General features: G+C 42.0%; 1 protein-coding gene and 1 pseudogene across 1 annotated transcript in view; one reads left to right on the top strand and one right to left on the bottom strand.

Annotated features, from left to right (window-relative positions):
* Nucleotides 1-21237, bottom strand: part of LOC111326302 (RYamide receptor-like) — a 34581-nt gene extending 13344 nt beyond the window's left edge. The window contains exon 1 of the mRNA XM_022930266.2: nucleotides 19570-21237. Coding sequence (XP_022786001.1) covers nucleotides 19570-19633 — 64 coding nt within the window. The 5' untranslated portion in view covers nucleotides 19634-21237. The remainder of the gene's footprint in view (nucleotides 1-19569) is intronic.
* LOC148724294 (uncharacterized) lies at nucleotides 10652-12233 on the top strand (annotated as a pseudogene).
* Nucleotides 21238-24310: the final 3073 nt, after the last annotated feature.

Below are 24310 nucleotides of genomic sequence, written 5' to 3'. Positions count from 1 at the left end.
CCGCGAACTACCCAATGACCCCCGCTTCGCGGACTACCCCACGGACTACTCCGCGGACTACCCTTCGGACTACCCACACGGACTACCCTAAATAAACAATCAAATTTAGTTTTACGGGGGAAAAGACACGAGCCTACCTGCTCAACCTGCGCGATCAAAACAGCCGCCATTTTTTTTCACCGACTTCCTCGACCCAGTCTTTTTTCATATTCGCCCCATTCTTCATCGGCCATCAGTCTAAACACTGTTTCCAAAATTACTTGGATAAATTGCAAAATGATTACAAACATTCCAAACTAAAAAGGGCAAATTTTTCGTTCATTTGTAATACACATTAGCCAAGAATATCATAAAGTAAATTTAGTTCACCTGTTTGTAGTACTAGTCCTTTCATCTTGCGGGGTTTCAATTGTGAGGAAGGTTCAAAAGAGCTACTTTTTAGCAAATGTTAATGTCGATGGCAAACACTTGAAGGAGATTAAAAAGATTAATATTCCACAGCACTTATTGATCGTCCTTCGTGGAACAGTGTTTAGACTGATGGCCGATGAAGAATGGGGCGAATATGAAAAAAAAGACTGGGTCGAGGAAGTCGGATGGCGACTGTTTTGATCGAGCCAGTTGAGTAGGTAGGCTTGTGTCTCTTCCCCCGTAAAAGTAAATTTGGTTGATTATTTAGGGTAGTCCGTGGGAGTAGTCCGCAGGGTAGTCCGCGGAGTAGTCCGTGGGGTAGTCCGCGAAGCGGGGGTCAGTCTTTTCAACTCTCCCACAGTTTCTTTAGAGTCCGAGTTGGAAAGCTGATTTTCATCCAGGGAAGTGCTCGGAGTTGAGTAGGCGATTTCGTTCTTCAGACTCATCTTCCTGTTTTCGTCTTCCAGAAAAATTTCTTTCTTTTCTTCCAGCAGACAGATCTACTTCTCTCTCTAGGGCTGCCGAAGTGTGTCAATATTCGATGCCGTGTGTGTACGTTTGATGATTTGAAATATATGTGATTTTGTTCCATATATTCGATAAACTTGTAGCAAAATTCGATAAATTCACCTTGATTGGATTTTCGCGAAAAAAACGTGCTGGATTGAGGGTGGATCGGTCGCCGACGCTGCCGTCAGCCTCCTACCTTGTCTCTCTACTATGAAGGAAAGGTAAAGAAGAGTACTTTTCCTAAAACTTCGTGTACGTATTAAAGACAAAAAAAAATCACCACATTTTAAATTCCATGATTTCTATTTCCATTTTCAAGAAAATTTCCAGACCTAAACCTCGCCCCATATGTTCTCTCTATTTAACCATGTGTATGTGACACAAAAAGGGAGCCTTGGTTACCTGTGGTCACTGTTAAGATAAGTTACGTCACTTGTCACTTTACGTATATTCCTTATTTGGTCATAAATAAATCGGTTGAGATTTACGGAGTTTGCAGCGTGCATACTTTAACATGGTGTCTGGACAAAAATTAATTTTTTGACGATTCGGCACTTGTTTTCGAAAATTACTCGCCGAATGTACCTTGATGAGGCTGTTTTCTTCTATTGTCCGTAACTTGAAAGAGATTTTCGGACTCAAAGTGTTAAAAAAAAAACACTCGAGATGCCGTCAGACAACGACCGCGTGGAGTCGGACGCGCACATCGCCGCACCGTCATCGGCAGCCCCAATTTATCCTCAAGTTATCTCACCTAATTTTCCGCTACCAAGTCCTAAGAAGTGTCACGGTGACGCTACTGGCAACTGGGAGTTTTTCAAGCAGCAATGGTGCGACTACGAAATAGCAACAGGCCTAGATAAGCGAGAAGAATCGGTCCGTTTAGCGACTTTGCGTTCATCAATGGGCAGAGAATGTCGTCAGATATTACTAAACCTAAACCTTTTAGAGGAAGACAAGAAGAAAATCGACAAATGTTTAGAAGCATTGGAAAACTACTTCCCGCCCAGCAGAAATTTAGTATACGAACGGTATGTTTTTAATACATGTGTGTAGCAAAGCGAAGAAACCATCCAAAGTTATGTCACACGTTTAAGAAAATTAGCCTCGACCTGTGAATACGGTGCACTTACAGACGAACTTATAAGGGACAAGCTCGTCATCGGCTTAAAGAATCAAGGTGACAAGGTAAGACTTTTGAGAGAAAAATCCCTGGACTTGAAGAAAGCCATTCAAATGTGCATTACGAGTGAAATCGCTTCGCAGCATGTCAAGACGATAGCAGGCGCTGGAGACAGCAAATCAGAAGATGTAAAGAAGTTCAGCGTTAAAAAAATCCGCTACGGAAGTCGTAGTAAGAAGAGAGATGAAGGAAGATCGTCAAATTCAGCGAAGAAATCTGAAAAAAAGAGGTCCGAAGGATCTTCCGAACCGACCTGTAAGTATTGTGGTCGTTAACAAGGTCATGAAAGAAGAACAGAGTGTCCCGCCTTCAAGAAAACGTGCAGCAAGTGTCAAAAAATAGGCCATTTTGCGTCTGTTTGCCGATCATCAAAGAAGGTACAAAAATTCGAAGAAGACGAGGACCACAGTTCGGATGAAAGCTGTTTGCAAGTGGAAACTGTGTCTGTAGTCCAAACTAAAGCAAAACAGTGGCTTGCAGATATAGAATTCTGCAAATGAGCTGAACTTCACTACAACCTTGGCATGTCGATTAGAAACTGGAGCTACATGTAATGTAATGAGCTTGGATGACCTCTCAGCTATCACACCGTTAGGAGATCCACTCATAAACACCTCCTCAGTTAGCTGAAGCTCTTTGGTAGTACAAATTTAAAGCCAGTTGGTGAGTGCGACTTACATGTCAGAGACAATAGCAAACGCCCCAAGTTTCAAATGCCAACGTTGGAAGAGCTGTTACCAGACCTCAACAAAGCCAGAATTTTTAGCTCATTCGATGCAAAAGATGGATTGTATCAAGTTGGCCTTGACCAAGAGAGCAGTAAACTAACCACTTTCTGGACACCCCTAGGAAGATACCGTTACTTGATAATGCCCTTTGGTATAAGTCTAGCCCCAGAAGTCTTTGAAAGCAGACTACAAAAATGTCTCGCCGACCTGCCTGATGTGAAAGTCATCAGAGACGATATATATTCTTGTTGTTGGTGAAAACGACTCGGAAGCCCTTCTTAATCGTGATCAGAATGTTGTCCGCCTACTTGAACGAGCCAAAGAAGTACATCTGAAACTCGTCAAGAACAAAATTAAGCTTCGACGGGCAGAAGTTAAATTCATGGGTCATGTGATTTTAAGGGATGGACTGAAATCAGATCCCGATAAAGTTACTGCCATCAAGAATATGCCGAAGCCAACAACTAAGCCTGAAGTTCTTACCTTGCTTGGTTTTGCCAACTATCTATCTAAATTTCAACCAAAGCTTTCTGATGTGTCAGCACCTTTAAGAGAGCTTATAACAGAACAATCCAAGTTCACCTGGGCCAAACAGCACAATGAGGCTTTTGCCGCTATTCAGCATTTGGTTACTCAACACCCGGTCCTTAAATTCTACAGCATAGAAGAAGAAGTAACTATTCAGACGGATGCCAGTAATAAAGGCCTTGGCGCAGTCCTTCTTCAAAATGGACAGCCAGTCGCCTTCGCGTCCAGAACTCTCTCACCAACAGAACAAAGATATGCAACCATAGAGAAAGAATATCTGGTAATAGTCTTCGCTTGTGAAAGATTCAATCAATACCTAGCACGCAGAGAGCAGATTTCAGTCGAAACTGACCACAAGCCTTTTGAGTCAATATTCAAGTCTCTATTATCAGCTCCATGCCGCCTTCAAAGAGTGCTTCTCAAGCTGCAACGATTCAATTCGACCGTTAATTACAAGCCTGGATCCCAAATGCTCTTAGCCGACCATTTGTCTAGAGCCGCACAACATGAAACTTCTGAGCCAGAAGAATCTTTTCAAGTATTTTCCTTAGGGCTGGAAAGCCTTGACCCTATGCAAACCCTGAAGGTCACGCCAGAACGACTGGATCAATTGCAACGTAGCACAAGTCACGATGACACTCTGCTGACACTAAAAACCACAATTCTGATCGGATGGCCAATGCAGAAAGATCAGGTACCAATCCAGATCCGGGAGTATTGGTCGTACCGCGATGAGCCATCAGTTCACAATGGGGTTCTTTTCAAAGGCTCAAGAGTAGTCATCCCTAAGTTACTGAGACCTGAAGTCAAATCCACAACTCATTCCAGCCATTTAGGAGTAGAAGCTTGCCTGCGCAAAGCTAGAGACGCTGTATTCTGGCCTGGTATGAATGCAGAAGCGGGTGACCTAATCAAACAATGTTCAATTTGCAACGAATTTCAAGTCAAGAATCAGAAGCGTCCAATGTAAAGCCATGAGCTTCCTAACCGCCCGTGGAGTCGAGTAGCTGCTGACCAGTTCAAACCTCATGGCAAAGAATACATAGTGCTCGTTGACTACTACTCAGATTTCCTAGAAGTACAGAAATTGGAAGAAAACACTTCCTGTCCGTGATTGAATTCTTTAAGGAACAATTCAGCCGACATGGCATTCCAGATACTCTAACGACTGACAAAGCTCCTCAGTTTACAAGCCACGAGTTCCATCAGTTTTCAGTTGTTGGGAGTTCACTCACGTGTCCTCTTAACCACAGCATCACAAATCCAACGGAAAGGCAGAGTCTGCTGTGAAAATTGTCAAGTCCTTGTTCAGAAAAGCTCTCAAAGACAGCAAAGACCCGTGGTTAGCCCTATTGGACCAACGCAACACACCAACAGAGTCCATGGAAAGTAGCCCTGAACAAAGATTGATGTCTAAACGCATTAGAAGCTTACTACCTACGGCTTCTAACTTACTCTTCCCTAAGATTCCAGAAAATGTGAATGCAAAGCTAAAATTGAAAAGGCAAAATGCCAAGTGGTACCATGATCGCACATCACGCACCCTACCAGAATTACATGTTGGGCAAGAGGTAAGAGTGGCACCTCTTCAGAGGAATCAAAGCTGGAAAACCGGTACCTATATCAAGAAGCTATCAGACAGGTCCTATGTAGTAAAAACTAGTTCAGACAACCAAGTATTCCGTCGAAATCGCGAATTTCTGAAGCCAGCTACACGACCAGCTGAACAACCCAAACCAGTTGAAAGCAGTGATAGCCAGCTTAAAAAGAGTGTAAGCCAGCCTTCAAAGCAAGCTGTCAAGTCAGCTAATCATGGCCCGAAACCAACAATGACATCACAAACTGTTTCTTTGAAGAAAACGCGTACCCGAGTTGTAAAGCCACCCTCGAGGTTCAATGACTTTGTTGCGTAGTTTATCATATGAAACTAGACTACAGCTCAAGAGAAGTCGGAGTGTCTATATTAGAAAAACTGACTATCGGGCAACAACTTTAAAAGGGACTCCTGACTTATAGTCCTGTACCAAGTTCCATTTATTCTGTTTTGTTTTGTTTCTAATTCTTATTTTAGTAAACTCTTTTTCGACCTGGACAGTCACGTTTGTTATAGTTCGTTCGGAAGTTCGCTTCAAAAGAAGGGAGATGTTACGATAAGTTACGTCACTTGTCACTTTACGTATATTCCTTATCTGGACATAAATAAATCAGTTGAGATTTACAGAGTTTGCAGCGTGCAGATTTTAACAGTCACACACAGTACGCTTGGGGGTTGCTATAATGCGAGCCGGCGCCATTTTTTGTGAGCCCCAGGAAAATAAGTTCCAAAACATTATTAACAATAGCGTACAGCGAAAAAATACCTCATGAAACAAAGAAAACCTCGTCAGGTTTTTACACCGAGGATGACCCTGAAGCTGAGACGAGCATCCCGCCCGAAGGTGGCGCTAACAACGGTAAATTGGATAGGGATATGACCAAGCTACATGAACATAATGATGTTACAGTGTCATTAAAGGTAAAAAAATCAGATCTCATGCTGCATATTATAATTTTACTCGTGTTTTGTGTGAATGCTATGGCTTGGTAGTTTTGAATAAATTATACGCGTGGTGAATTCTCAATTAAAGCGCTCGCTACGAAGCCCGAGTGAACGCTCCTCGAGCATCTAGTTTGATATTTTCTCAGATTTTCACCTTCAAATGCTTTCTGGAGAAGAGCCAAACACTGTTAGACAAAATGAGGAGAGATATATATAGAACAAACAGTGGCTCGCAAGAAGAGGCTCGAGGCTCGCAAAAAACGGCTCCGGCTCGCAGGCTAGCACATTAGTTACTCTCAGTACGCTTGGACCACCGGTGGTTTCCTTGATAGGGTCTTGACAGTATTATGATTTATTCCATTTCTATTTTGCTACTATAAAAGATATAAATTGCCAGAGGGATGCCATTGAGAAAACTGGAATGGTGGTGGAAGGAAGATACTTTAAAGTTAAATTTCCAGGTTATTAAGTCTGCCAATCTTGACTACTTATATTTTATAATCTTATTAATATTTATTTTTGCAATGTTTTTATGTTACATGTCTAGCCTTGTTATAGTATTATTGAATCCATTTCATGCGTGTCAGTGTTAGAAAATATCTGGAGAGGTGGTGTTCAATAGAAAGTCTACCATTTGAGATCTGTGATGTAGCTATTTAAACTTCAACTTGATATTATCTTCTTGTCTTTTTTCATCACAGTTACTTTTGATTACAAAGCACTGATAATGCTACTCAAGAAAAAGGTGGTGATGCCGACAAATATATCAATGAACTTTGGAAGTGAGGATTGGACACAGAGTGCCGTGTAAAAATCTGTCCATAAAAATTAACATATCTCATCTGTGGTGAACATTGATTTAATATCTACAAATAGAAGTGAACATTTAGATGACTTTAGCGCAGTTAATTCATAATTAAGTTATACATGCACTTTATTCAAAGGAATGTGCCTGTCCTGATGTTCCTCGTGAGGAAGCCTGTGCTAAGTGTTTCTCAAAGAGCAAAGCAAATATTGGGGGGTAGGTACAACACTGCCTTTCTATATTGACATGTATAAAAAAGTCCAGCTTGCACTATGGTACTTTATTTTCTCTTGGAACACATGTCTTCAAATCTCACTTTGGGATACTTCGTTTGACGGACAGTTAAGAGTACTTCTGGGATATATAACATAGCTTTTTATTTATGGTCAATATAGGGAAGTGTTGTTTATCCTTTCTGGTTCACCCAGGCTGAAGTCCTGGCATTCAGTGTAATGCCTGAGCACTTCTGGGATATATCAAATATTTAGCTTTTCATTTATGGTCAATATAGGGAAGTCTTGTCTATCCTTTATGGTTCACCCACGCTGAAATCCTGTCATTCAGTGTAATGCCTGAGCGCTTCTGGGATATATAAAATGCTTAGCTTTTCATTTATGGTCAATATAGGGAAGTGTTGTCTATCGTTTCTGGTTCACCCAGGCTGAAGTCCTGGCATTCAGTGTAATGCCTGAGCGCTTCTGGGATATATAACATATTGAGCTTTTCATTCATGGTAAATATAGGAAAGTGTTGTCTATCCTTTCTGGTTCACTAAGGCTGAGGTCCCGGCATTCAGTGTAATGCCTGAGCACTTCTGGGATATATAACAAACTAGTTTTTCATTCATGTTTAATATAGGGAAGTTGTTTCTATCCTTTCTGGTTCACCAAGGCTGAAGTCCTGGCTTTCAGTGTAATGCCTAAGCGCTTCTGAGATATATAACATATTATTCAGTTTTTCATTCATGGTTAACATAGGAAAGTGTTGTCTATCCTTTCTGGTTCACCCAGGCTGAGGTCCTGGCATTCATTGTAATGCCTCAGCACTTCTGGGATATATAACAAACTTAGCTTTTCAGTCACGGTCAATAAAGGGAAGTGTTGTTTATCTTTTCTGGTTCAACCAGGCTGCAGTCCTGATATTCGGAGTAATTAAGTTTCTTTGACATTGACAGGTTAATCTAGGGAAGTGTTGTCTATCCTTTCTGGTTCACTCAGGCTGAAGTCCCTGCATTCAGAGTAATCCTTGAGCGCTTTAGGGATATATAACTTGAAGAAATTTTTGTGACTCAAACTTTTCTGCTCTTTGAGCTCTTCACCTATCTCCAGCAGAGTGACAGGAATAAATGGTCGTTTGAGACAAAAATTTGAAAAACAGCTTCATTTACTGCTGGAAGTCGCCCTGCAAACTGCGACGGGATCAGAACATCAAAACACAAAATGCTGCCAAAAAAAATCAATAAATAAAACAAGGCAAAACAACAGCTGGTACATTTCTTTGCGAAGCTAGATCGTGAAATTTCCGATGCGACGTTTTTATAGGACGTAAACACACGACGACGACTGGTTTCTTGACAAACTGGACAATATGAGATAATGTAAAATATGAAACAATACGAAATAACGCGCACAGCCTCAAGTAGTCGATATACTGTATTTTCTTGAATAGTCGTCCACCCTCGGCCATCCAACCTTGTAGCTCTTATAAGCGCGACAAAGGAACCCTTTCTTTTTCAGCTTTCATAACATTTTAAACTTTGACTGCCTTAGATGAATAAGTTAGGAGCGATTCTTGCTTTAGGAGTTATAGTACGCCGTTGCGTTACCTTGCCTTTTTATACTGGCTGGCTTCGCAAGCGGTGCAACTAATGCAGCGAATTCTGTGAGCTGATTGGCTGTTAGCCCTTCCTCTTTGTTTCATTTTCGGCGGTGGCCAGCACCGCAGCCATTTTGTCCATGTGTAACCTGCAGGCAAGCTCTCTCTTGTCTATCAACGCTTGGCTCAGGTTTGAGTCCTCATGCTTGGTCAACAACGCATTACTAGATATACTACCGCGCTCCCTGTTAATTTGCTGGTAGCCAGCAAAGGGAAAAGGCACAGGTAACAATGATGAGCATCTTAACAGCTCTCCTCTTCGAGGCTTTGAGTTGCACTCGGTTTCCTGTCAAATGTTCCACTCCAGGTGCAACATGGAACCATAACCTCCGTGCGGTAATAGTATAAAAGACAGAAATAACACTCAAAGGGATCAGATAGTTGACCACTACCAGAAAGAGGAATATCCCTCGCAAGGCCCTGTATGGATCACCTAAAACGTAAACAGACAGCATACATTGGGAATTGTGGTCTTCCACGGTTTGAACAACAGGGAAAATGGACATAGAGGCCAGTGACAAGATCCAAATAAATGGTACTGTCAGTTTAGGCTTTCGGAACCAAAGATGGCGACGGAACGGATGAACAATGGCATAGTACCTATCGACTGCCATGAATGTCAGGCAGAGGATGGACGCTGTTATAGTGACAAAGGCAGTGTATACGATAAATTTGCACGTGACTTCTCCCAATATTCCTGATATTATCCATAAGCCGTCTGTATAGAGTTGGGCAATCGACCAGGGCATCACAACCAACGTCACAAGCAAATCAGCGATGGCCATGTTGACGAACATGAAGCTTGTCAGCGATCTTACTTTAGGTTTCTTCCACACAATATAGATGGAAACCCTTCCCTACAAATGCTACGAGCATCGCGATGGCGTACAGGACTGTGAGGATAACCACCTCAGTCTCTTTTAACGTCATCTTCGGTTTCTGTTTTTCTGTTGCTAAAATTAGATAAGATGACCCTGATATTACTATTTGATGAATCACGAGTTAACAGCCGTAGCTCCTTAAATCTTATCTGATAGCAACCTCGTTTTCGAGATAAATGAAGTACACGCCTAACATGAAGCAAAACCAATTCCGCTAAACATTTACTGGATAAAAGTGAAGCTGTAGCAGTAAGAGGAATCCATTGGGAATTCATAGGGAAAAACCTATAAGAACTTTTTTAAAATCAAGCTCACTCTGGTTTAGACCGATGTTCCTGGACGTCAACGGAGCAGTGAAAAGGCCGGAAGGAATTGCTGGAAACAGGAACAGGCAAGGAAAAACACATTTAGAGTTTCCTGATAAATAATAATAACTTTGTGATTGATGATGAATCTAAGAACCAAAGTGATAGTAAAGCTTCGGTTTAGACTCTAAGTTAGCGCAGATGTCGTAAAAGTGACGTCATCCTTGTAACCTCGCAACGAGAAACCAAGGGTGGTCTTTACGATATTGTGTTTTGTAAAAGAATAGGCTAAGATCGACGCGATACGAAGCGTGTGACGACTAGAATAAAGATAGGGAAAAAACTACGCGAGTGACTAGTGTTGCTGTACAGGGAATTCCAACACTAACTGCTACCTCCGACGGGACTGAGATCGAGATATGGAACTGGAGGCACTTCAGAAGGATTTGGACGCAAAACTCAAGCTTCTGGCGTACAAGCAAGAAAAGGGAAAGGGAATTGCGGACAAGGCAAACGCGTCAACTATTGGGACACACCGTGGCGCGTTGGTGTGTTTAGCAATAGAAGCTGACGAGATCAAATGAAAGATCGAAGAGAAGAAGATTGCAAAGGGTGAACAAATGGACGAGGTATGTGCATGGAGCAATGAAATAGACAAAGTTATCGAGTTTGTAGACGCGGAGATCGAATACCTTGAGAAGTGTTTGGCGGAGGTGAAGAAAAAATCGCAAATGGCCGAAAAAGTAAGCGAGAAAGCGACAATCGCGAAGGAGAGAGAGGAGCAGCTCGTGTTTGAAAAGGCACAATGGGAAATGAAGCTTGATTACGAGAAAAATCAGAAGAATTAAGTAGCAAAAGAGGGAAAGGGCTACCAGGCGATTCTGGAATGCACGCAAAGTTGCCAAAGCTATCAATAACGAGGTTTGATGGGTCCTTCGAACAATGGCTCTCTTTTTGGAACAAATTTTCTACGGAAATAGACGCGACAGATCTGTCAGCAGTGAAAAAGTTCGCTTATCTAAAGGAACTCCTTGTTACAAAGGTGCGAGTGGACATAGATGGACTCCCATTCAATCTTGAGAGGTACGAAAGAACGAAGGCCATCCTAAAATCGGAGTACGGGAAAACGTCAGAAATTGTAAACGCATATGTAAGCAACATCATGGGTATGCCTACCATCACAAGCGCCAGTCCAAATTGAGTTTTATTAAAAGCTTCTGTTCAATGTACAAAGCTTAGAGATGCTCGGGAAGTTACGTGAAGTCTCCGGAAATGTGAGGGCAATGTCAGAAAAACTGAAAGGAATAAAGGGAGACTTAGTCCGGGAACACGAAGATTGGCGAGACTGGGATTTCGCTAAACTGTTTCAGGCAATTAAAAGTTGGAGAGACATAAATTCAGAAGGAGAGGAAAGCGATGGTGCGAGTGTGTCCAAGAGGAAGAATGATCGCAACGACTGGAATGCACGCGTCCCGCCGCCACGCGGAAAGTCATATCAGGTCCAACAACAAGCAAGTGGAAGACAGATGCGCGGGTGCGTCTATTGCGATGACACGAATCACACATCCGTTAATTGCACCAAAGTTGTCGCGGTCGGAGACCGCAGACGATTTTTGAGCCAAAAACAGTTGTGTTTTAATTGTACAAGTGACAAACACAGAGCAGACAGCTATAGAAGCCGCGGGTGTCATAACTTTCAACGCAGACATCACACGCCACTTTGTGATCACCCACCAAGCGGTCACACAACGAGGGGAAGATTTATGACGGCACAAAACAAAGGAACTGAGAGAGTCGTGTATCCAGTTGTTGACGGAGAAGTAAATGGAATCAAGTGCAGCGCACTCCTAGACACTGGGGCAGGCAGCTCATACGCGTCGTCAGCTATCCTTGAACACCTGGGAAGCAAACCGCAAGGAGAAGGATTTAAGCGCATAGAGATTATGCTTGGGTCAACAAACAAGGTCATCGGAGTTCATAGCGTGACGATTGGCAGTATTGATGGAAAATTTCGATTGGAGACCGAAGTCACCAGAGTGGACCGTAGTACATTGTTATCACTTGGCAACGCAGGATATGCTGAGATACTGGAGAAATATCCCTACCTAGATGGGGTATACATGGACGACAGAGACGAGAAGCCTGAGCTACCAGTCCACATTATCCTGGGTGCGAGCGAGTACGCGAAAATAAAGACAGAAACCATACCAAAGATCGGACGTTCCGGCGAACCTGTTGCAGAGCCAACAAAGTTCGGATGGACAATTATGTCTCCAGGTAAAGACGTTGATCTCGCTAATATGTTCTTGACACTGACGACAGCGGCAGATTACGAACGGCTAAGCAGATTAGATGTTCTAGGATTGCGTGACACACCAACCGGAGATCAAGCAGATGTTTATGAAGAAGTCAAGGAACAATTAACACGAGGCCCAGAGGGGTGGTACGAGATGGGGCTGCCCTGGTGAGGAAACCACCCTCCACTGCCCAACCACAGAGCGGGAAGTTTAATGCGATTGGAAAGTACCATTCGGAAACTTGAGAAGAACGGAATACTCCAGAAGTATGACACCATAATTAAAGACCAGCTGAACGAGGGAATAGTGGAGCGAGTGTCAGGCCCACCAGTGGGAAAGGAGTTCTATATTCTACATAAAGCGGTGGTGAGAGAGGCTGCAGAGAGTACCAAACTTCGAATCGTGTACGACGCCTCAGCCCGAGCTTCAGAGAAGGGTCCTTCTCTCAACGAGTGCCTTCACGCGGGACCTCCGTTGCAGAACAAGCTTTGGGATGTTCCTTTCCGTGTACGTTTCCACCCAGTCGCGTTAACAGGTGATATCAAGCAAGCGTTCTTACAAGTACAAATACGAGAAGAAGACAGAGATGCCATGAGATTCCACTGGATCACAGATGAGTGGAAATACTGAGATTCACGAGAGCTCTGTTTGGTTTGCCGCCATCCCCGTTTCCTCTTGAGGGAGTTATCAGAACTGCTGAGGGAAATAGAGAAGAGTCTATACGTCGATGACCTTATCAGCGGAGGACCCACCGTAAAAGCTGCCCGTGAAGTCAAAGCAGGCGTTACCCATGTCTTTGACCAAGCTTTACTCAAGCTGCACAAGTGGCATTCAAATGTTTCGGCAGTGAAGTCTCCTGGTGAGTCTCTTAGCGAAGATAGTACATTCGCGAAAGAACAGTTGGGTGCACCTCAAGAAGGAGGGGGATCTATTCTAGGGCTTCCATGGAACAAGCGACAAGATACCATTGAAATAAAGTTGTCAACTGACCGCACCTAAGTGACAAAGAGAGGGATACTAGCGAAGATAGCAAGAGTGTATGACCCGCTAGGGCTCGTAGCGTCTATGACATTGAGTGGAAAACTATTATACCGAAACGCATGTGATTTAAAAGTCGGATGGGATGCTCAACTTCCTGGTCAACTGGGAACCAAGTGGTCAAGGTGGGAAGCACAGCTACCAGTGAGCATTTCCGTACCCAGAGCCATCCCTCAACACTTTGAATAGATCAGCAACATTGAGCTACATTGTTTCGGCGACGCAAGCAGACAAGGCGTTTCTGCGGCAGAGTACGGTGTCATATCTCAACCATCCGGTGATAGTGTTGGGCTGATAGCAGCCAAAGCTAGACTGGCGAAGCAAGGCCTCACCATCCCCCACCTCGAGTTGGTCTCAGGTCACATGGCAACCAATCTCATTGTGAACGTTAAGGAAGCATTAGATGGTTTCCCAGTTGGAAATATGTTCTGCTGGTTGGACAGCAGCGTTGCGTTACATTGGATTAAGGGAGCAGCGAGCTACAAGCAGTTCGTGAGCAATCGAGTGCAGAATATCCAGCAAAACCCAGAAGTAAACTGGCGCCATGTGGGTACAAAGGACAACCCAGCTGACCTTGGCAGTCGGAGCGGAGGCGTGGAAAACGAAGAGCTATGGTGGAGAGGGCCTGAGTGGCTACTAGATCGAGAGCGATGGCCAGCCGATATTAAGACAACGGCCACACCAGACAGTCAGGCGGAAGCAAACGTGATACGGGAAGTATTCGCTGTAGCACATGCTAAGACAGACATCCTAGACGCTTTGCTGGTCAAGTTCAACTTATGGAAAACCCTGAGGGTTTGTGCTTGGGTGACACGTTTCATGCATAACCTACGGAGCGAAAAGACGAGAAGATCTAAGGGACCACTCACGACAAAGGAGATTGAGATGCAGCGACACCTGTGGCTAAAGCGAGCACAAGTAAATTTGAAGAGAGAGGAGCGGTTCGAAGATCATTGTGTACATCTGAACCTACAAGAAAATGCAAACGGGTTACTGGAATTCCAAGGGCGGATTCAGGGAGACTATCCCATTTACTTGCCTGAGTTTCATCCGTTCGCGGAGAAGATGGTTGCAGACGCGCATATCAGGACACTCCACGGGGGAGTGAGCCTCACAATGGCAAAGATTCGTGAAAGGTACTGGGTTCGCTGGTTGCGACGCCTAGCAAAAAGAGTCGTTAAAGCCTGTAACGGCTGCAAGCGGTTCCGCGCCACAGCGTTCGCGGCTACGCCACCAGGACAGCCACCAAGGGATCGTACCGAAGGAAAAACTGCGTTTCAAGTAGTCAGAGTGGATTTCGCCGGACCACTGAAGTATAGAAAGGGGAGAAATCAAGAAGGCAAAGTTTACATAGCGCTTTACGCCTGTAGCCTGACCAGAGGTATTTACCTTGAGCTACCATCCAGCCTAGAAAAGGGAGAGTTCCTTCGGTTTACTGCCCGACGTGGCCGACCAGAGAACATTTACTCAGACAACGGGAGTACCTTCGTCGCGGAAGCTAAGTGGCTGAAACAAGTCATGACTGATGAACGCCTCAACGAATTCCTCTCCCGTCAGGAAATCAAGTGGCAATTCAACCTGAGCAGAGCACCCTGGTGGGGAGGGCAGTTCGAGAGAATGGTTGGATTGGTGAAGAGAAGTCTACAGAAGACCACTCGAAACGGGTTCCTAACGTGGACCGAGTTAGAGGAGGCTATACTAGACGTGGAGGTTGCAGTCAACAACCGACCATTAAATTACGTAGAGGACGATGTGCAGCTACCGATCTTGACCCCCACTCCCTATTGTTTGGTCAACCAAATGCACTTCTCGAGTTGGAACCACACCGCATAGAAGACGGTGAATTACGCAAGCGAGCAAAGTATCTCAGACGATGCAAGGAGGCCGTCTGGAGACGATGGACGGGGAATACGTAAAGGGGCTGCGCGAACGCCATCGTCTAAAGAATCCTGGAAAACACACAATCCTAGTGTGGACGAGGTCTTGCTGATCAAGTCGGATGACAAGAATCGTGGAAAATGGAAGGTAGGGATCGTCACGGAACTAATCAAAAGTCGTGATGGTGTTGTCCGGGGAGCAAGGTTGCGCACAGGGACTTCACATCTAGAGCGAACAGTACAGCAGCTGTATCTGTTAGAACTGTCATGTGATCGACCGTGAGACGGTGACAGACCTCCAACGACCGAGTTGCGCATCGAAGCGCCAGCGTTCAGGCCTTCGTGTGATGCAGCCGTGGCAGCAAGATTGCGTATGGAGGATCTTGCTCACGATGAGGAAGGGGATTGAACTGTGAACCAAACCGCAACAGATTGGATGACAACAGCGGATTGGATGCTTGAACATTCTACTTATGAACTGAACATCTGCCACTATGGCTACTGATTGATCAATGATTAGTGTGATTAGGAAATCGATTGAGAATTCTAGATGATAGATTCGTTCATAAAATTTAAGGGATAAGGTTCATTTCTCGACAGACATTTGCTCTCCGAGACAAATAGGGGCAGAGTGTCGGAAAAGTGACGTCAGCCTTGTAACCTTGCAACGCGAAACCAAGGGTCGTCTTTACGATATTGTGGTTTTGTAAAAGAATAGGCTAAGATCGACGCGATACGAAGCGTATGACGACTAGAATAAAGATAGGGAAAAAACTACGAGAGTGACTAGTGTTGCTGTACTGGGATTTCCAACACATTATCAGAACGAAGCATTAGCAATAACGATTTCATTTCACTTAATCTTTCATTCCCAGTTTGATACCTGATAGAACAGAACTAGCACTTGAGATAAAGAACGATATAGTATGTAAAGACACCAATGGCACATGTATAGAATTTTTTTGGAAACAGAGAATCAATCTCCCCTTGAATTCGCTTTACAACATTGACTTACTCTTATCTAAATTATTGAGTTTAGAGGCGTTAATTGCCTTTTGACAATACAGAACAATATGCCTGCGATAGAATGTATGGGAGACCACTGCCACCTTAAAGACTTGTAATCTCTTAGCTCTAAAGGAAGAGAAAATAAGGAAAATAAATACATTTCAAGTTCAATGATCCGAGTGTTTCTTCAGGTTGATGTAGACTAAGAGACCGCACCGTATACCTATAGACTAGATTGACAACCTTGCTTCCCTCGTCCATCGGTTTGAAAATTCAGAAGCCCGAGACTAATGAACTTGATGAACTACTGAGTTTAATCCTGATCAGTTCTTTATTTTAACATTTCAAGATGATTTGTCTTGAATATTAATGCGGGTATCGGGCACGCATCTCCTCGAGACAGCCGGACAGGAATATCAAACTTAAATGTTTGCATGTGTGGGGCTTAAAATGAATTGAATTTCAGCATGGCTCATATTAATAGTCCATCCGCGTAAAACACGGAGTTGTGTCTTCCGCTTTGAAAGTCAATAAAAACTAATTAAAGCTCAAATGCGGCAGAGGACAAACTAACAAACACCCGCCGGTTTGGTAGCTATTTTGCTTTGAAGCAAGTCTTATTTACATGATGTGTGTAAGGGTTATATTATTTTTGTATGAATGTAACCCATAACGTAATGAATCTAGGGATAATTGATTCTTTATCCATCGAATTAGGACATATTACATGAAACTCTAGTCCCCATCATAACAAACGCCTTCACTCTAACCGGTTGCCAATGGCATTTGAGGTAACATGCTGTCACCGTGGGAATTTCACACGCACGTAAATGCAAACTCTACTTACTCTGTTTGGAGAAACTTCTAACAGAAAGTTTTGCGTCGAGAAGTTGTTGCACTAGATACCTACATAAGGTAATATTCAAAATGGTATGCGATCATGGCATAGTTGAACCAATGGACGAAAACGTAAAATCCCAGGCATCTTTGATGTGGAATAAACGAGAGGTTGAAAACCTTGCATGAGCCTTTTCTTCGAGAAAGATGAACCGTTGTTTGGTAAAACTTTCATCTATTATTCAGCCTAAACGTTATCTGAGAACGTCACTTAGAGTTTACGAAATAGAAAGCGCTCGTACTGACTTCGTGGATGGGAGGAAAAGGAAACGAAAATGTGAGTCTTACCTGCATTACATGAATTACTCGACGACTAGAAATTAGAAAAGGACTCGCCGCAGGGTCCTTTCACGACTCAACCTATTAAAACAACTTTTTAGGTTGCAGGAAAACTTGGTATGGCGTCAACATTTCACTTCACCGTATTTTCTTAGCATACGTAATTAGAAGAAAAAATTGCTTTTCTGAACTTGTCAATTTAATTCTTATCTCGTAACCTTGTCTCTTCCTTTCATTGCATGCAGATAATTCCTTTGTATATTTCAGATACATGACTTTGAAATTGTTCAGTATGGCTCTCAAATATGCAGTCATGTTGAAATAGCGGGCGAATAAGGAAGATATGCCTGAATTCATAACTTTCCGTACAGGCATTAAAATCACTTAAAATTTTCATCCCGATATATTTATTTTCACTGATGGAAATCCGACATCGATTTGTCGATTTTAACACCCAACAGGGTCTGTCGTGAGTAAATAGTTCTTTAATGGGGTAGATAACAAAAGCTTTCCTTCATGAATGGAATTGACAGTGTCTTGCCGTTATTTTCTTTAATTTAACTGCAAGATTCTCTAGTCAACTTTGGCCTTTATGTTCTTAGTACAAAGTCTTTATGGGCACAACTGCTGATAAAAGAGTTAAATTAAAGTTTATGATGACGTGTGAGTTGACAGAGGCACTTTGAAGCTTTACATATCCTGAATTTTTTAGTTAAGGAATACAGTAATTTTTTGGAATTTTTTTTAGTAAATCATGTCGCTTCATATCGAAAGAAGCAGCCAGATTCACGTTTTCGCGTTTAAATAGTTCGTTTCTGTGCTTGAGTTATTGGCGCTGCGCCGTGCAATGATATTTGAAAGACCTTCGAAAATGACCTTCAAAACCTGCATCAGCGAAATCATTTGACGCTGTGCTACCCAAATATTTGTCTTTGGCCTGTTTGAAGACGAAGTTTCTTTGCGTTTTTATTTATGCGTAAAAACGGAGAAAACTTGGCCAGAACGAAAGCTAACTTGATGAATTCCGCATGAACTCTCTTCCGTTCAATTGCAAATTGAGAAAGGATCTATATAACAATTGGACAAGATGAATTGAACATGATATTACGACAGGTAATATTCGTATGGCTGGCTGACTGAATGTTGAAATAGACCTGCAAAAACTCCATAAACACCAGCCCAGCTTAACCTGGGCGAATTATTTCAAGTTTCCATAGTTAGAGTGCCATTAACATTCAGGTTGCGTGAATCATTCTTTTATTAGCCTGTAGCATTTAAGTGGTTGATGAATCGATGAAGCATCAGGAAAATCTTGGAAATGGGCCCATAAGAAGAAAATCAGAGAAACTAAACTACTTTTCAACTATCGTTAGCGCCATTTCTATTTTCATGCTCAAAATAAAAGCTCATGCGGGTATCCAAATCATCAAGAGACTGAACTGCAGCCCATGAGGCTCCTGTTTAGATCAAATTATACCTCTATTAATTATGATCAGAGGAATAACGTTTGGATCAATAACCATCCACAACTGAATGAGGTTCAGTGTATTTTGGCATAGAGCCTTGTGGCTGCCTTGATGGCTCAATTAAAAGTGTGAGCAAAGATGAGCACAGGCAATGAGAGTTTAAGTTCTTTGGATAGCTCTCTTGAGGGGAATGACGCTTCTCTCATGTGACACGCTGGCTGAACAAGCAGATATGACAAAGAGGTGGTTCCGTCGATTAGCAGTTGATTTCCTAGAAAATTAAAAAGTCCTAATCGACGCCTGCACATCTTCTATGCCTTTTGTAATTTTGTTGTGGTTAGCCTCGAAATACTCTTGAACTGATGACCGACAGCGAATAATTTCTTTCTTCCGCAAGCTCTACTATGCGTAATAAAACATCGCACTTAGCTAGCGTCGATTAAAGAAATGGAAGTTGCCTGCTCGGTTGAACCTTGCGTAGAAAACCTCTTACAGTCAAACGACGATTCCGATTACTAATGAAAAAACGATGACAACGAAACTGACAAAGAGGTTCTCTCGTGGTCTGGGACATGATAAGTTGGAGATTTGAGGGTTGATTTGGGCTAACTAAGCTTCTCTTCACGCAGCTGAAGGCGCTTCTAGTCAGAGTAAAGATGTCTGTTTCGTGATTAATCCAAAAAGACACTCTCCCACGATTCCAAAAAGGTTAAAATTGGTTTGAAATCGCATCAAATGCGGCCTTACAGTTTTGGACCAATACAGTTTTATTTTAGGTAACAACAAGACGGCTCTAACGAAAACAGACAAAACCATTCAAACAGCTGTAGGGTTTTGATCTGTAGCCGTTTGGTCGTTAGCTGAGACGACATATATTAGGCATGGACCGACTAAAATACATTTCACTGATCTATTCGAAGAATAAAATAGATGGCAACCTACCCAAATTTTGACAACAGATAACCGACAACAGTCCACCGTCGATCGTAGCATAGAGGTCTTTCATTCTTTTGTCGTGACTTTTTAACTCAAGCAAGAAAAAAAGAAATTGGATTAGAAAGAGATTTGATCTGAGACTCTTCACGGGAATTTCTGTAATCTATGTAAGATCGATGATGTTAATTACCAATGCGATTTTTCAGGAAGCGTGACCACAAGGACAATCAAAGATCTAGAGTACGAAAATATTTTAAGCTCAAATGAAATTGACAACTGTAAAATGTTCGCCTATCTGTGCTTACGAGATGAATGTAGGACAACCTCCTTTATCACCTTTCTTGATCTCTTCAGTTGTAATTTAAATTACCCCTTTTAATTAAAGGATTTCTTTATTTAAGCGAATAAAATTTTGTTTTATATCATTCTTTTGGTGTCATGGATCAAAACGAGGTTAAATCATGATTATTTTAAACTCAGCTACAATTGGAAGGGCTAAAAGGTATTGCAACTGGGTTAAACATCGGATCGGAAAAAAGAATTAAATTTCGGTAACTGAAGAATCTTCTGGCTTTTCAGAACAAAGAAAAAACATACAGCCAGGCATATCTCAGAGATCCAAAATTTCCTATTTTAATGGTAGTCTCGCCTTAAAGTGCTTAAAATTTTCAGATGCCATGGGTAACCTCGTCCTTTAAGTGTGACCGAACACCGAACCGATTTTTGATATTTGTAAAAATTATCATCTGCCTCGAAAGTTTGAGTGGGAATACCCATGAACTTCTCGTTGCTTGCATTATTTTCAAACTCTTTCGTTATCATCATCAGTTCATTCCGTTCCTTTTATTTTGCCGCCGAACGTTTTTGAAAAAAAAAATTATAAAAAATCTCGATATCAGTGATCACCTCCAGAAAAAGGCTATTCTTGATCTTGAATAAGTAAACCCACAAAAAGTAGAAGAAAAAAAAACGGTTGAGCAATAATATGATATAAATCGTCTCTAGGAGTGGCTTTTTTAATTAATGAAAATTAAAAATGAAGATACCAACCAAGCTGAAAACGTGTTTGAAGAGCTTGTCGAGTTGTTTGCACAAAACTGGAACACTGATTTACTTAAGCAAAAAGTTAATAAAGCATACTTTATCTTCTTCCAAGGTGATGGATGTAATTTCATCAGAGTTTTGTGTTAAAATATTCTTTAGGAACATAGTGCTATTTAAAGGTCTTTAAGTGGTGGTACATTTTCATTAAAATGGCATACATCTTAAAGAGGGGGGGTGAATAGGTGTATGCAAATCCGCTGATCCGCTACGATTTGATAACCAAATCCGTCAATCCGTTAAAAAATATTGTTAAATCCGAATCCGTTCGCTAATTGTCTCGTACAAAGGTGAAAAACGCACCTTGAGTTGTTGTGTGTTAGCTAGGCAATGGCTTTCCCATCGAGCGAATCGCAATCGGTGGGGTACAGTGTCATGGATAAGGGCGCGAACACAGCAGACGGTTCAGTGCGTTACTATTTCCCTGATGCGTGACATGCAGAGAGTCTCGTCCGTGACAAAAAAATACACATACTCAGAAAACAACGCATTTCTGACGATCGTTCAGATCCACGATCCGAACTTCCTCACAAGCAAAATCCAAAATCCGAACCTAGAAATTCGACGAAACCGCGAACCGCTGCAATTTCAGAATCCGCAAATCCGTTAAAATTTTGCTCTAGATCCGAAATCTGGGCAAAATAATTCTCAGAATCCGCCGATCCGTTAGCATATTCACCCCCCTCCTTAAAAGATGTCTTCTGTTGACTACTTTGTATAACCACAATAAAATGTGGTGAAAATGTGGCCTATGTCCTAATTATCATTTTCCTGTGTAATGTTTAACCGAGGAATAATATATCGGACAGCAGAAATCTATTTCAGGCAATTCCTTGCGTCCTTGAGTACGCGTTCATCTTTACTATTCGAAGTGATTTCCATGTCCACTGATTCTCAGGATGATTGAGTGGTGAAAGAATGATATACCACTTCCACGAATATGAAATTACGATTTACCTGCAAAGTCAGCGTCACCAGGGCGTAATTACCCAAGAGTTTGAATGGCACACCACAATATTAATTGAGCCGGTTGGGTCTACGAACGCTAAAAGGTAGCATATCATCCATGGAGTCAGTCTTGTCAAGCGGTCTTTCAAATATCAGCGATATCAACTGAAAAAGAAATGGACAGCTGTAAAATAAGGAGGAGAGTTTGAATTATACAAATAATATCTGACTGTCAATAGAGCTTGGCATTCAGAGTGACGTTTGTCTGACTTGACAAGCACTTTGGACAATAACTAGGCGATTTGGATTGGCAACTCCGTGAAGACTTCCACTTCTGAAAACAGTATATAATTGTTCTTTTAATGGTTGTCAGCATTAGGTCCAACGCTTTCTTGTGCCGGACGGTCTCGTCAAATCTACTCAAAGCTTTGCTGGCTCTTTATTTAATTACATGAGATAAGGAAGTCCAAACTAAGTGAACATTTTGCTAATTCCAACATCAAAACATATATTAACAATAATGGTTAAACATTGGAGCATATCTTCGGCAAACTGTCTGGGTGAAGCATTACAGTTGTATTAGATTTAACCAGATGTTCTTTTGTTAAATAAACTGAGAACCATTCGTGCATTGACATTGATTATTAACAGGCATGCAACTAAATTAAACTAACTCAATTTTCTATTTGTTAGAGCTGTGTTGTGCTAATTATAGTAAATGTTATCTAATTTTGCTTCTTTGCTTTTTTATGTAATTTTTCAATAGTTAATTGACTGTACTCCAGGACTGGTGTTTGGGCAGGGTAGGAGCACCTCCCTATATGGGGTACATGGGAACATACAACAGGACAGGATATGGTTTTATTCCCCACTGTTCTAACCAGGGTGTTAAATTTTAGGAAAGTTAGTCTTAAAGCAGAAATTTCATTTGTTATTAAAGAATAAATAAACCATTTATTTTGTCCTTTACCAAAATAAGGTGATAATATTGTCAGAGATAATACTATAGCCCTGCCTGACTCGGCACAACCTTATGCTCAAACCTGAGTCAAGCACCCTAACCCTTCAGCAAACTGTGCTAAATAAGATTTAATGTGAATATTAGTGAAAATATCCTTGAATAGGTGGAGGTAATTGGTCAAAAATTCGCTGGTAGTATTTCCATATAGACAGATGTAGGCATTACACAGTAAAGCTGAGACTATGTACATCTTACCTACAGAGCTTAAAGCTATCCTCAAATCTTTTTTAAAATCTAAGAACTTAAAATAGTTTACGATGTCAACAAATATCCACTCTACCGAAATCCTGACACTACTCATCGAATGATTATATTCTTCCATGAGGGGATTCGGTGCAACTATACGGAATAGTGTCTGTAAGTGTACCCTCAAAGGATATGCTGAATCTCCATACAGACAGAGAGGGTGCCCTGTAGTGGAGAAAGCATATTGGCTAAGATCTCTTAGCAGGCCTGAGTCTCCTAGCATGCCTGCATCATGCTTTCTTCCTTCTGTGGAAAATAATTGGTATAAGGAAAATATTGAGTCAGTCTTGATCAGCTCCACATCAATATGTTCATCTTAACAGTTATCAAAAGAAAAATATCACTAAATTTGTTTCAACGTAATCTTTGAAATACTTTATGGACACAGCTATGTTTTACTAGAAACAAATCTTCATCATGATGTCTCTTTGCACTGAATTTAGAGGCAAAGACAAACAGTATTTACCTTACCCACTGGTCCATAGAGGTTTGCAATAATTCCATTGGGCAGTGAAACAAATTGAAATTTCAGTCCATGTACTTTTTTGTGCTCATTGTAGACTTGCTTTTGGTTCTCGTCTGGTCTATACACTGCTCTCACTGTCCCATCGATGAAACCAAAACAGTTTTTCAAGGCAACACCCCTATCTGAAATTGCTCGTGCATACTCCTCCAGTTTAACTGGGCTCAAAAGTGTACGATTCCAGTCTGTCAGTCTTTGATGGTGGTTATCATAAATATAGTTCAAAACAGTGTTACTTATCATTGATAACTCTGGCACTGGCCTACCAAATCTTTGAACCATGTCGCTGTATCGGCATGGATAGGCCACTCTCCTGAGCAAAATGCACAGGCCCTCTATTCCGCTACAAATAGTTCCTTGAGGGCAAACTAAATATCCTGGAATTCGCAGAACATCAGCGAGCAAAGGGATGTCATTTTTACGGAATCTGAATTCGGTTTTGCACTCATCGGGGTCCATTTCGTTAAAGGAGAAACGCTGGTAATCGTTATATGGAGGGCTCAAGTTTTTTGAAGAAAAGGCATCATATAACAACACGAACTCTTTATTATTTATCGCTTCTGACGAGTGATAAAGCGTCAAGATATCCCGCATTTCGCGAAAATTAGCCATTTTATCTCGACGTTTATTCGTCGCCGAAGGTCTAAAATCTTAAAGCCAAATTTCCCGCGCGAATTACGCCGTACTCACCCCAGGTCCTCCCCTGTCATGGCGTCCTCAACAGAAGACCCCGTCCTCGATCTTAAGGTCCCTATTGGAAGAGGTGCAACAGACGCAGATTCTGCAAAGCTTTGAGCTTCTTTATGTTCCCTGAAAATATTTAACATTACATGCGAATTGTACTTTTTGCCTTATTCCGGTATCTATCAGCTTTTAAAACTGACCAGAAGTTGACAGGTCAAACAAGT

Source organism: Stylophora pistillata, chromosome 9, assembly GCF_964205215.1.
Source record: "Stylophora pistillata chromosome 9, jaStyPist1.2, whole genome shotgun sequence".
Lineage (NCBI taxonomy): Eukaryota > Metazoa > Cnidaria > Anthozoa > Scleractinia > Pocilloporidae > Stylophora > Stylophora pistillata.
The sequence above is the reverse complement of the archived record's forward strand: the minus strand, read 5'-3'. Positions and strand labels throughout refer to the sequence as shown.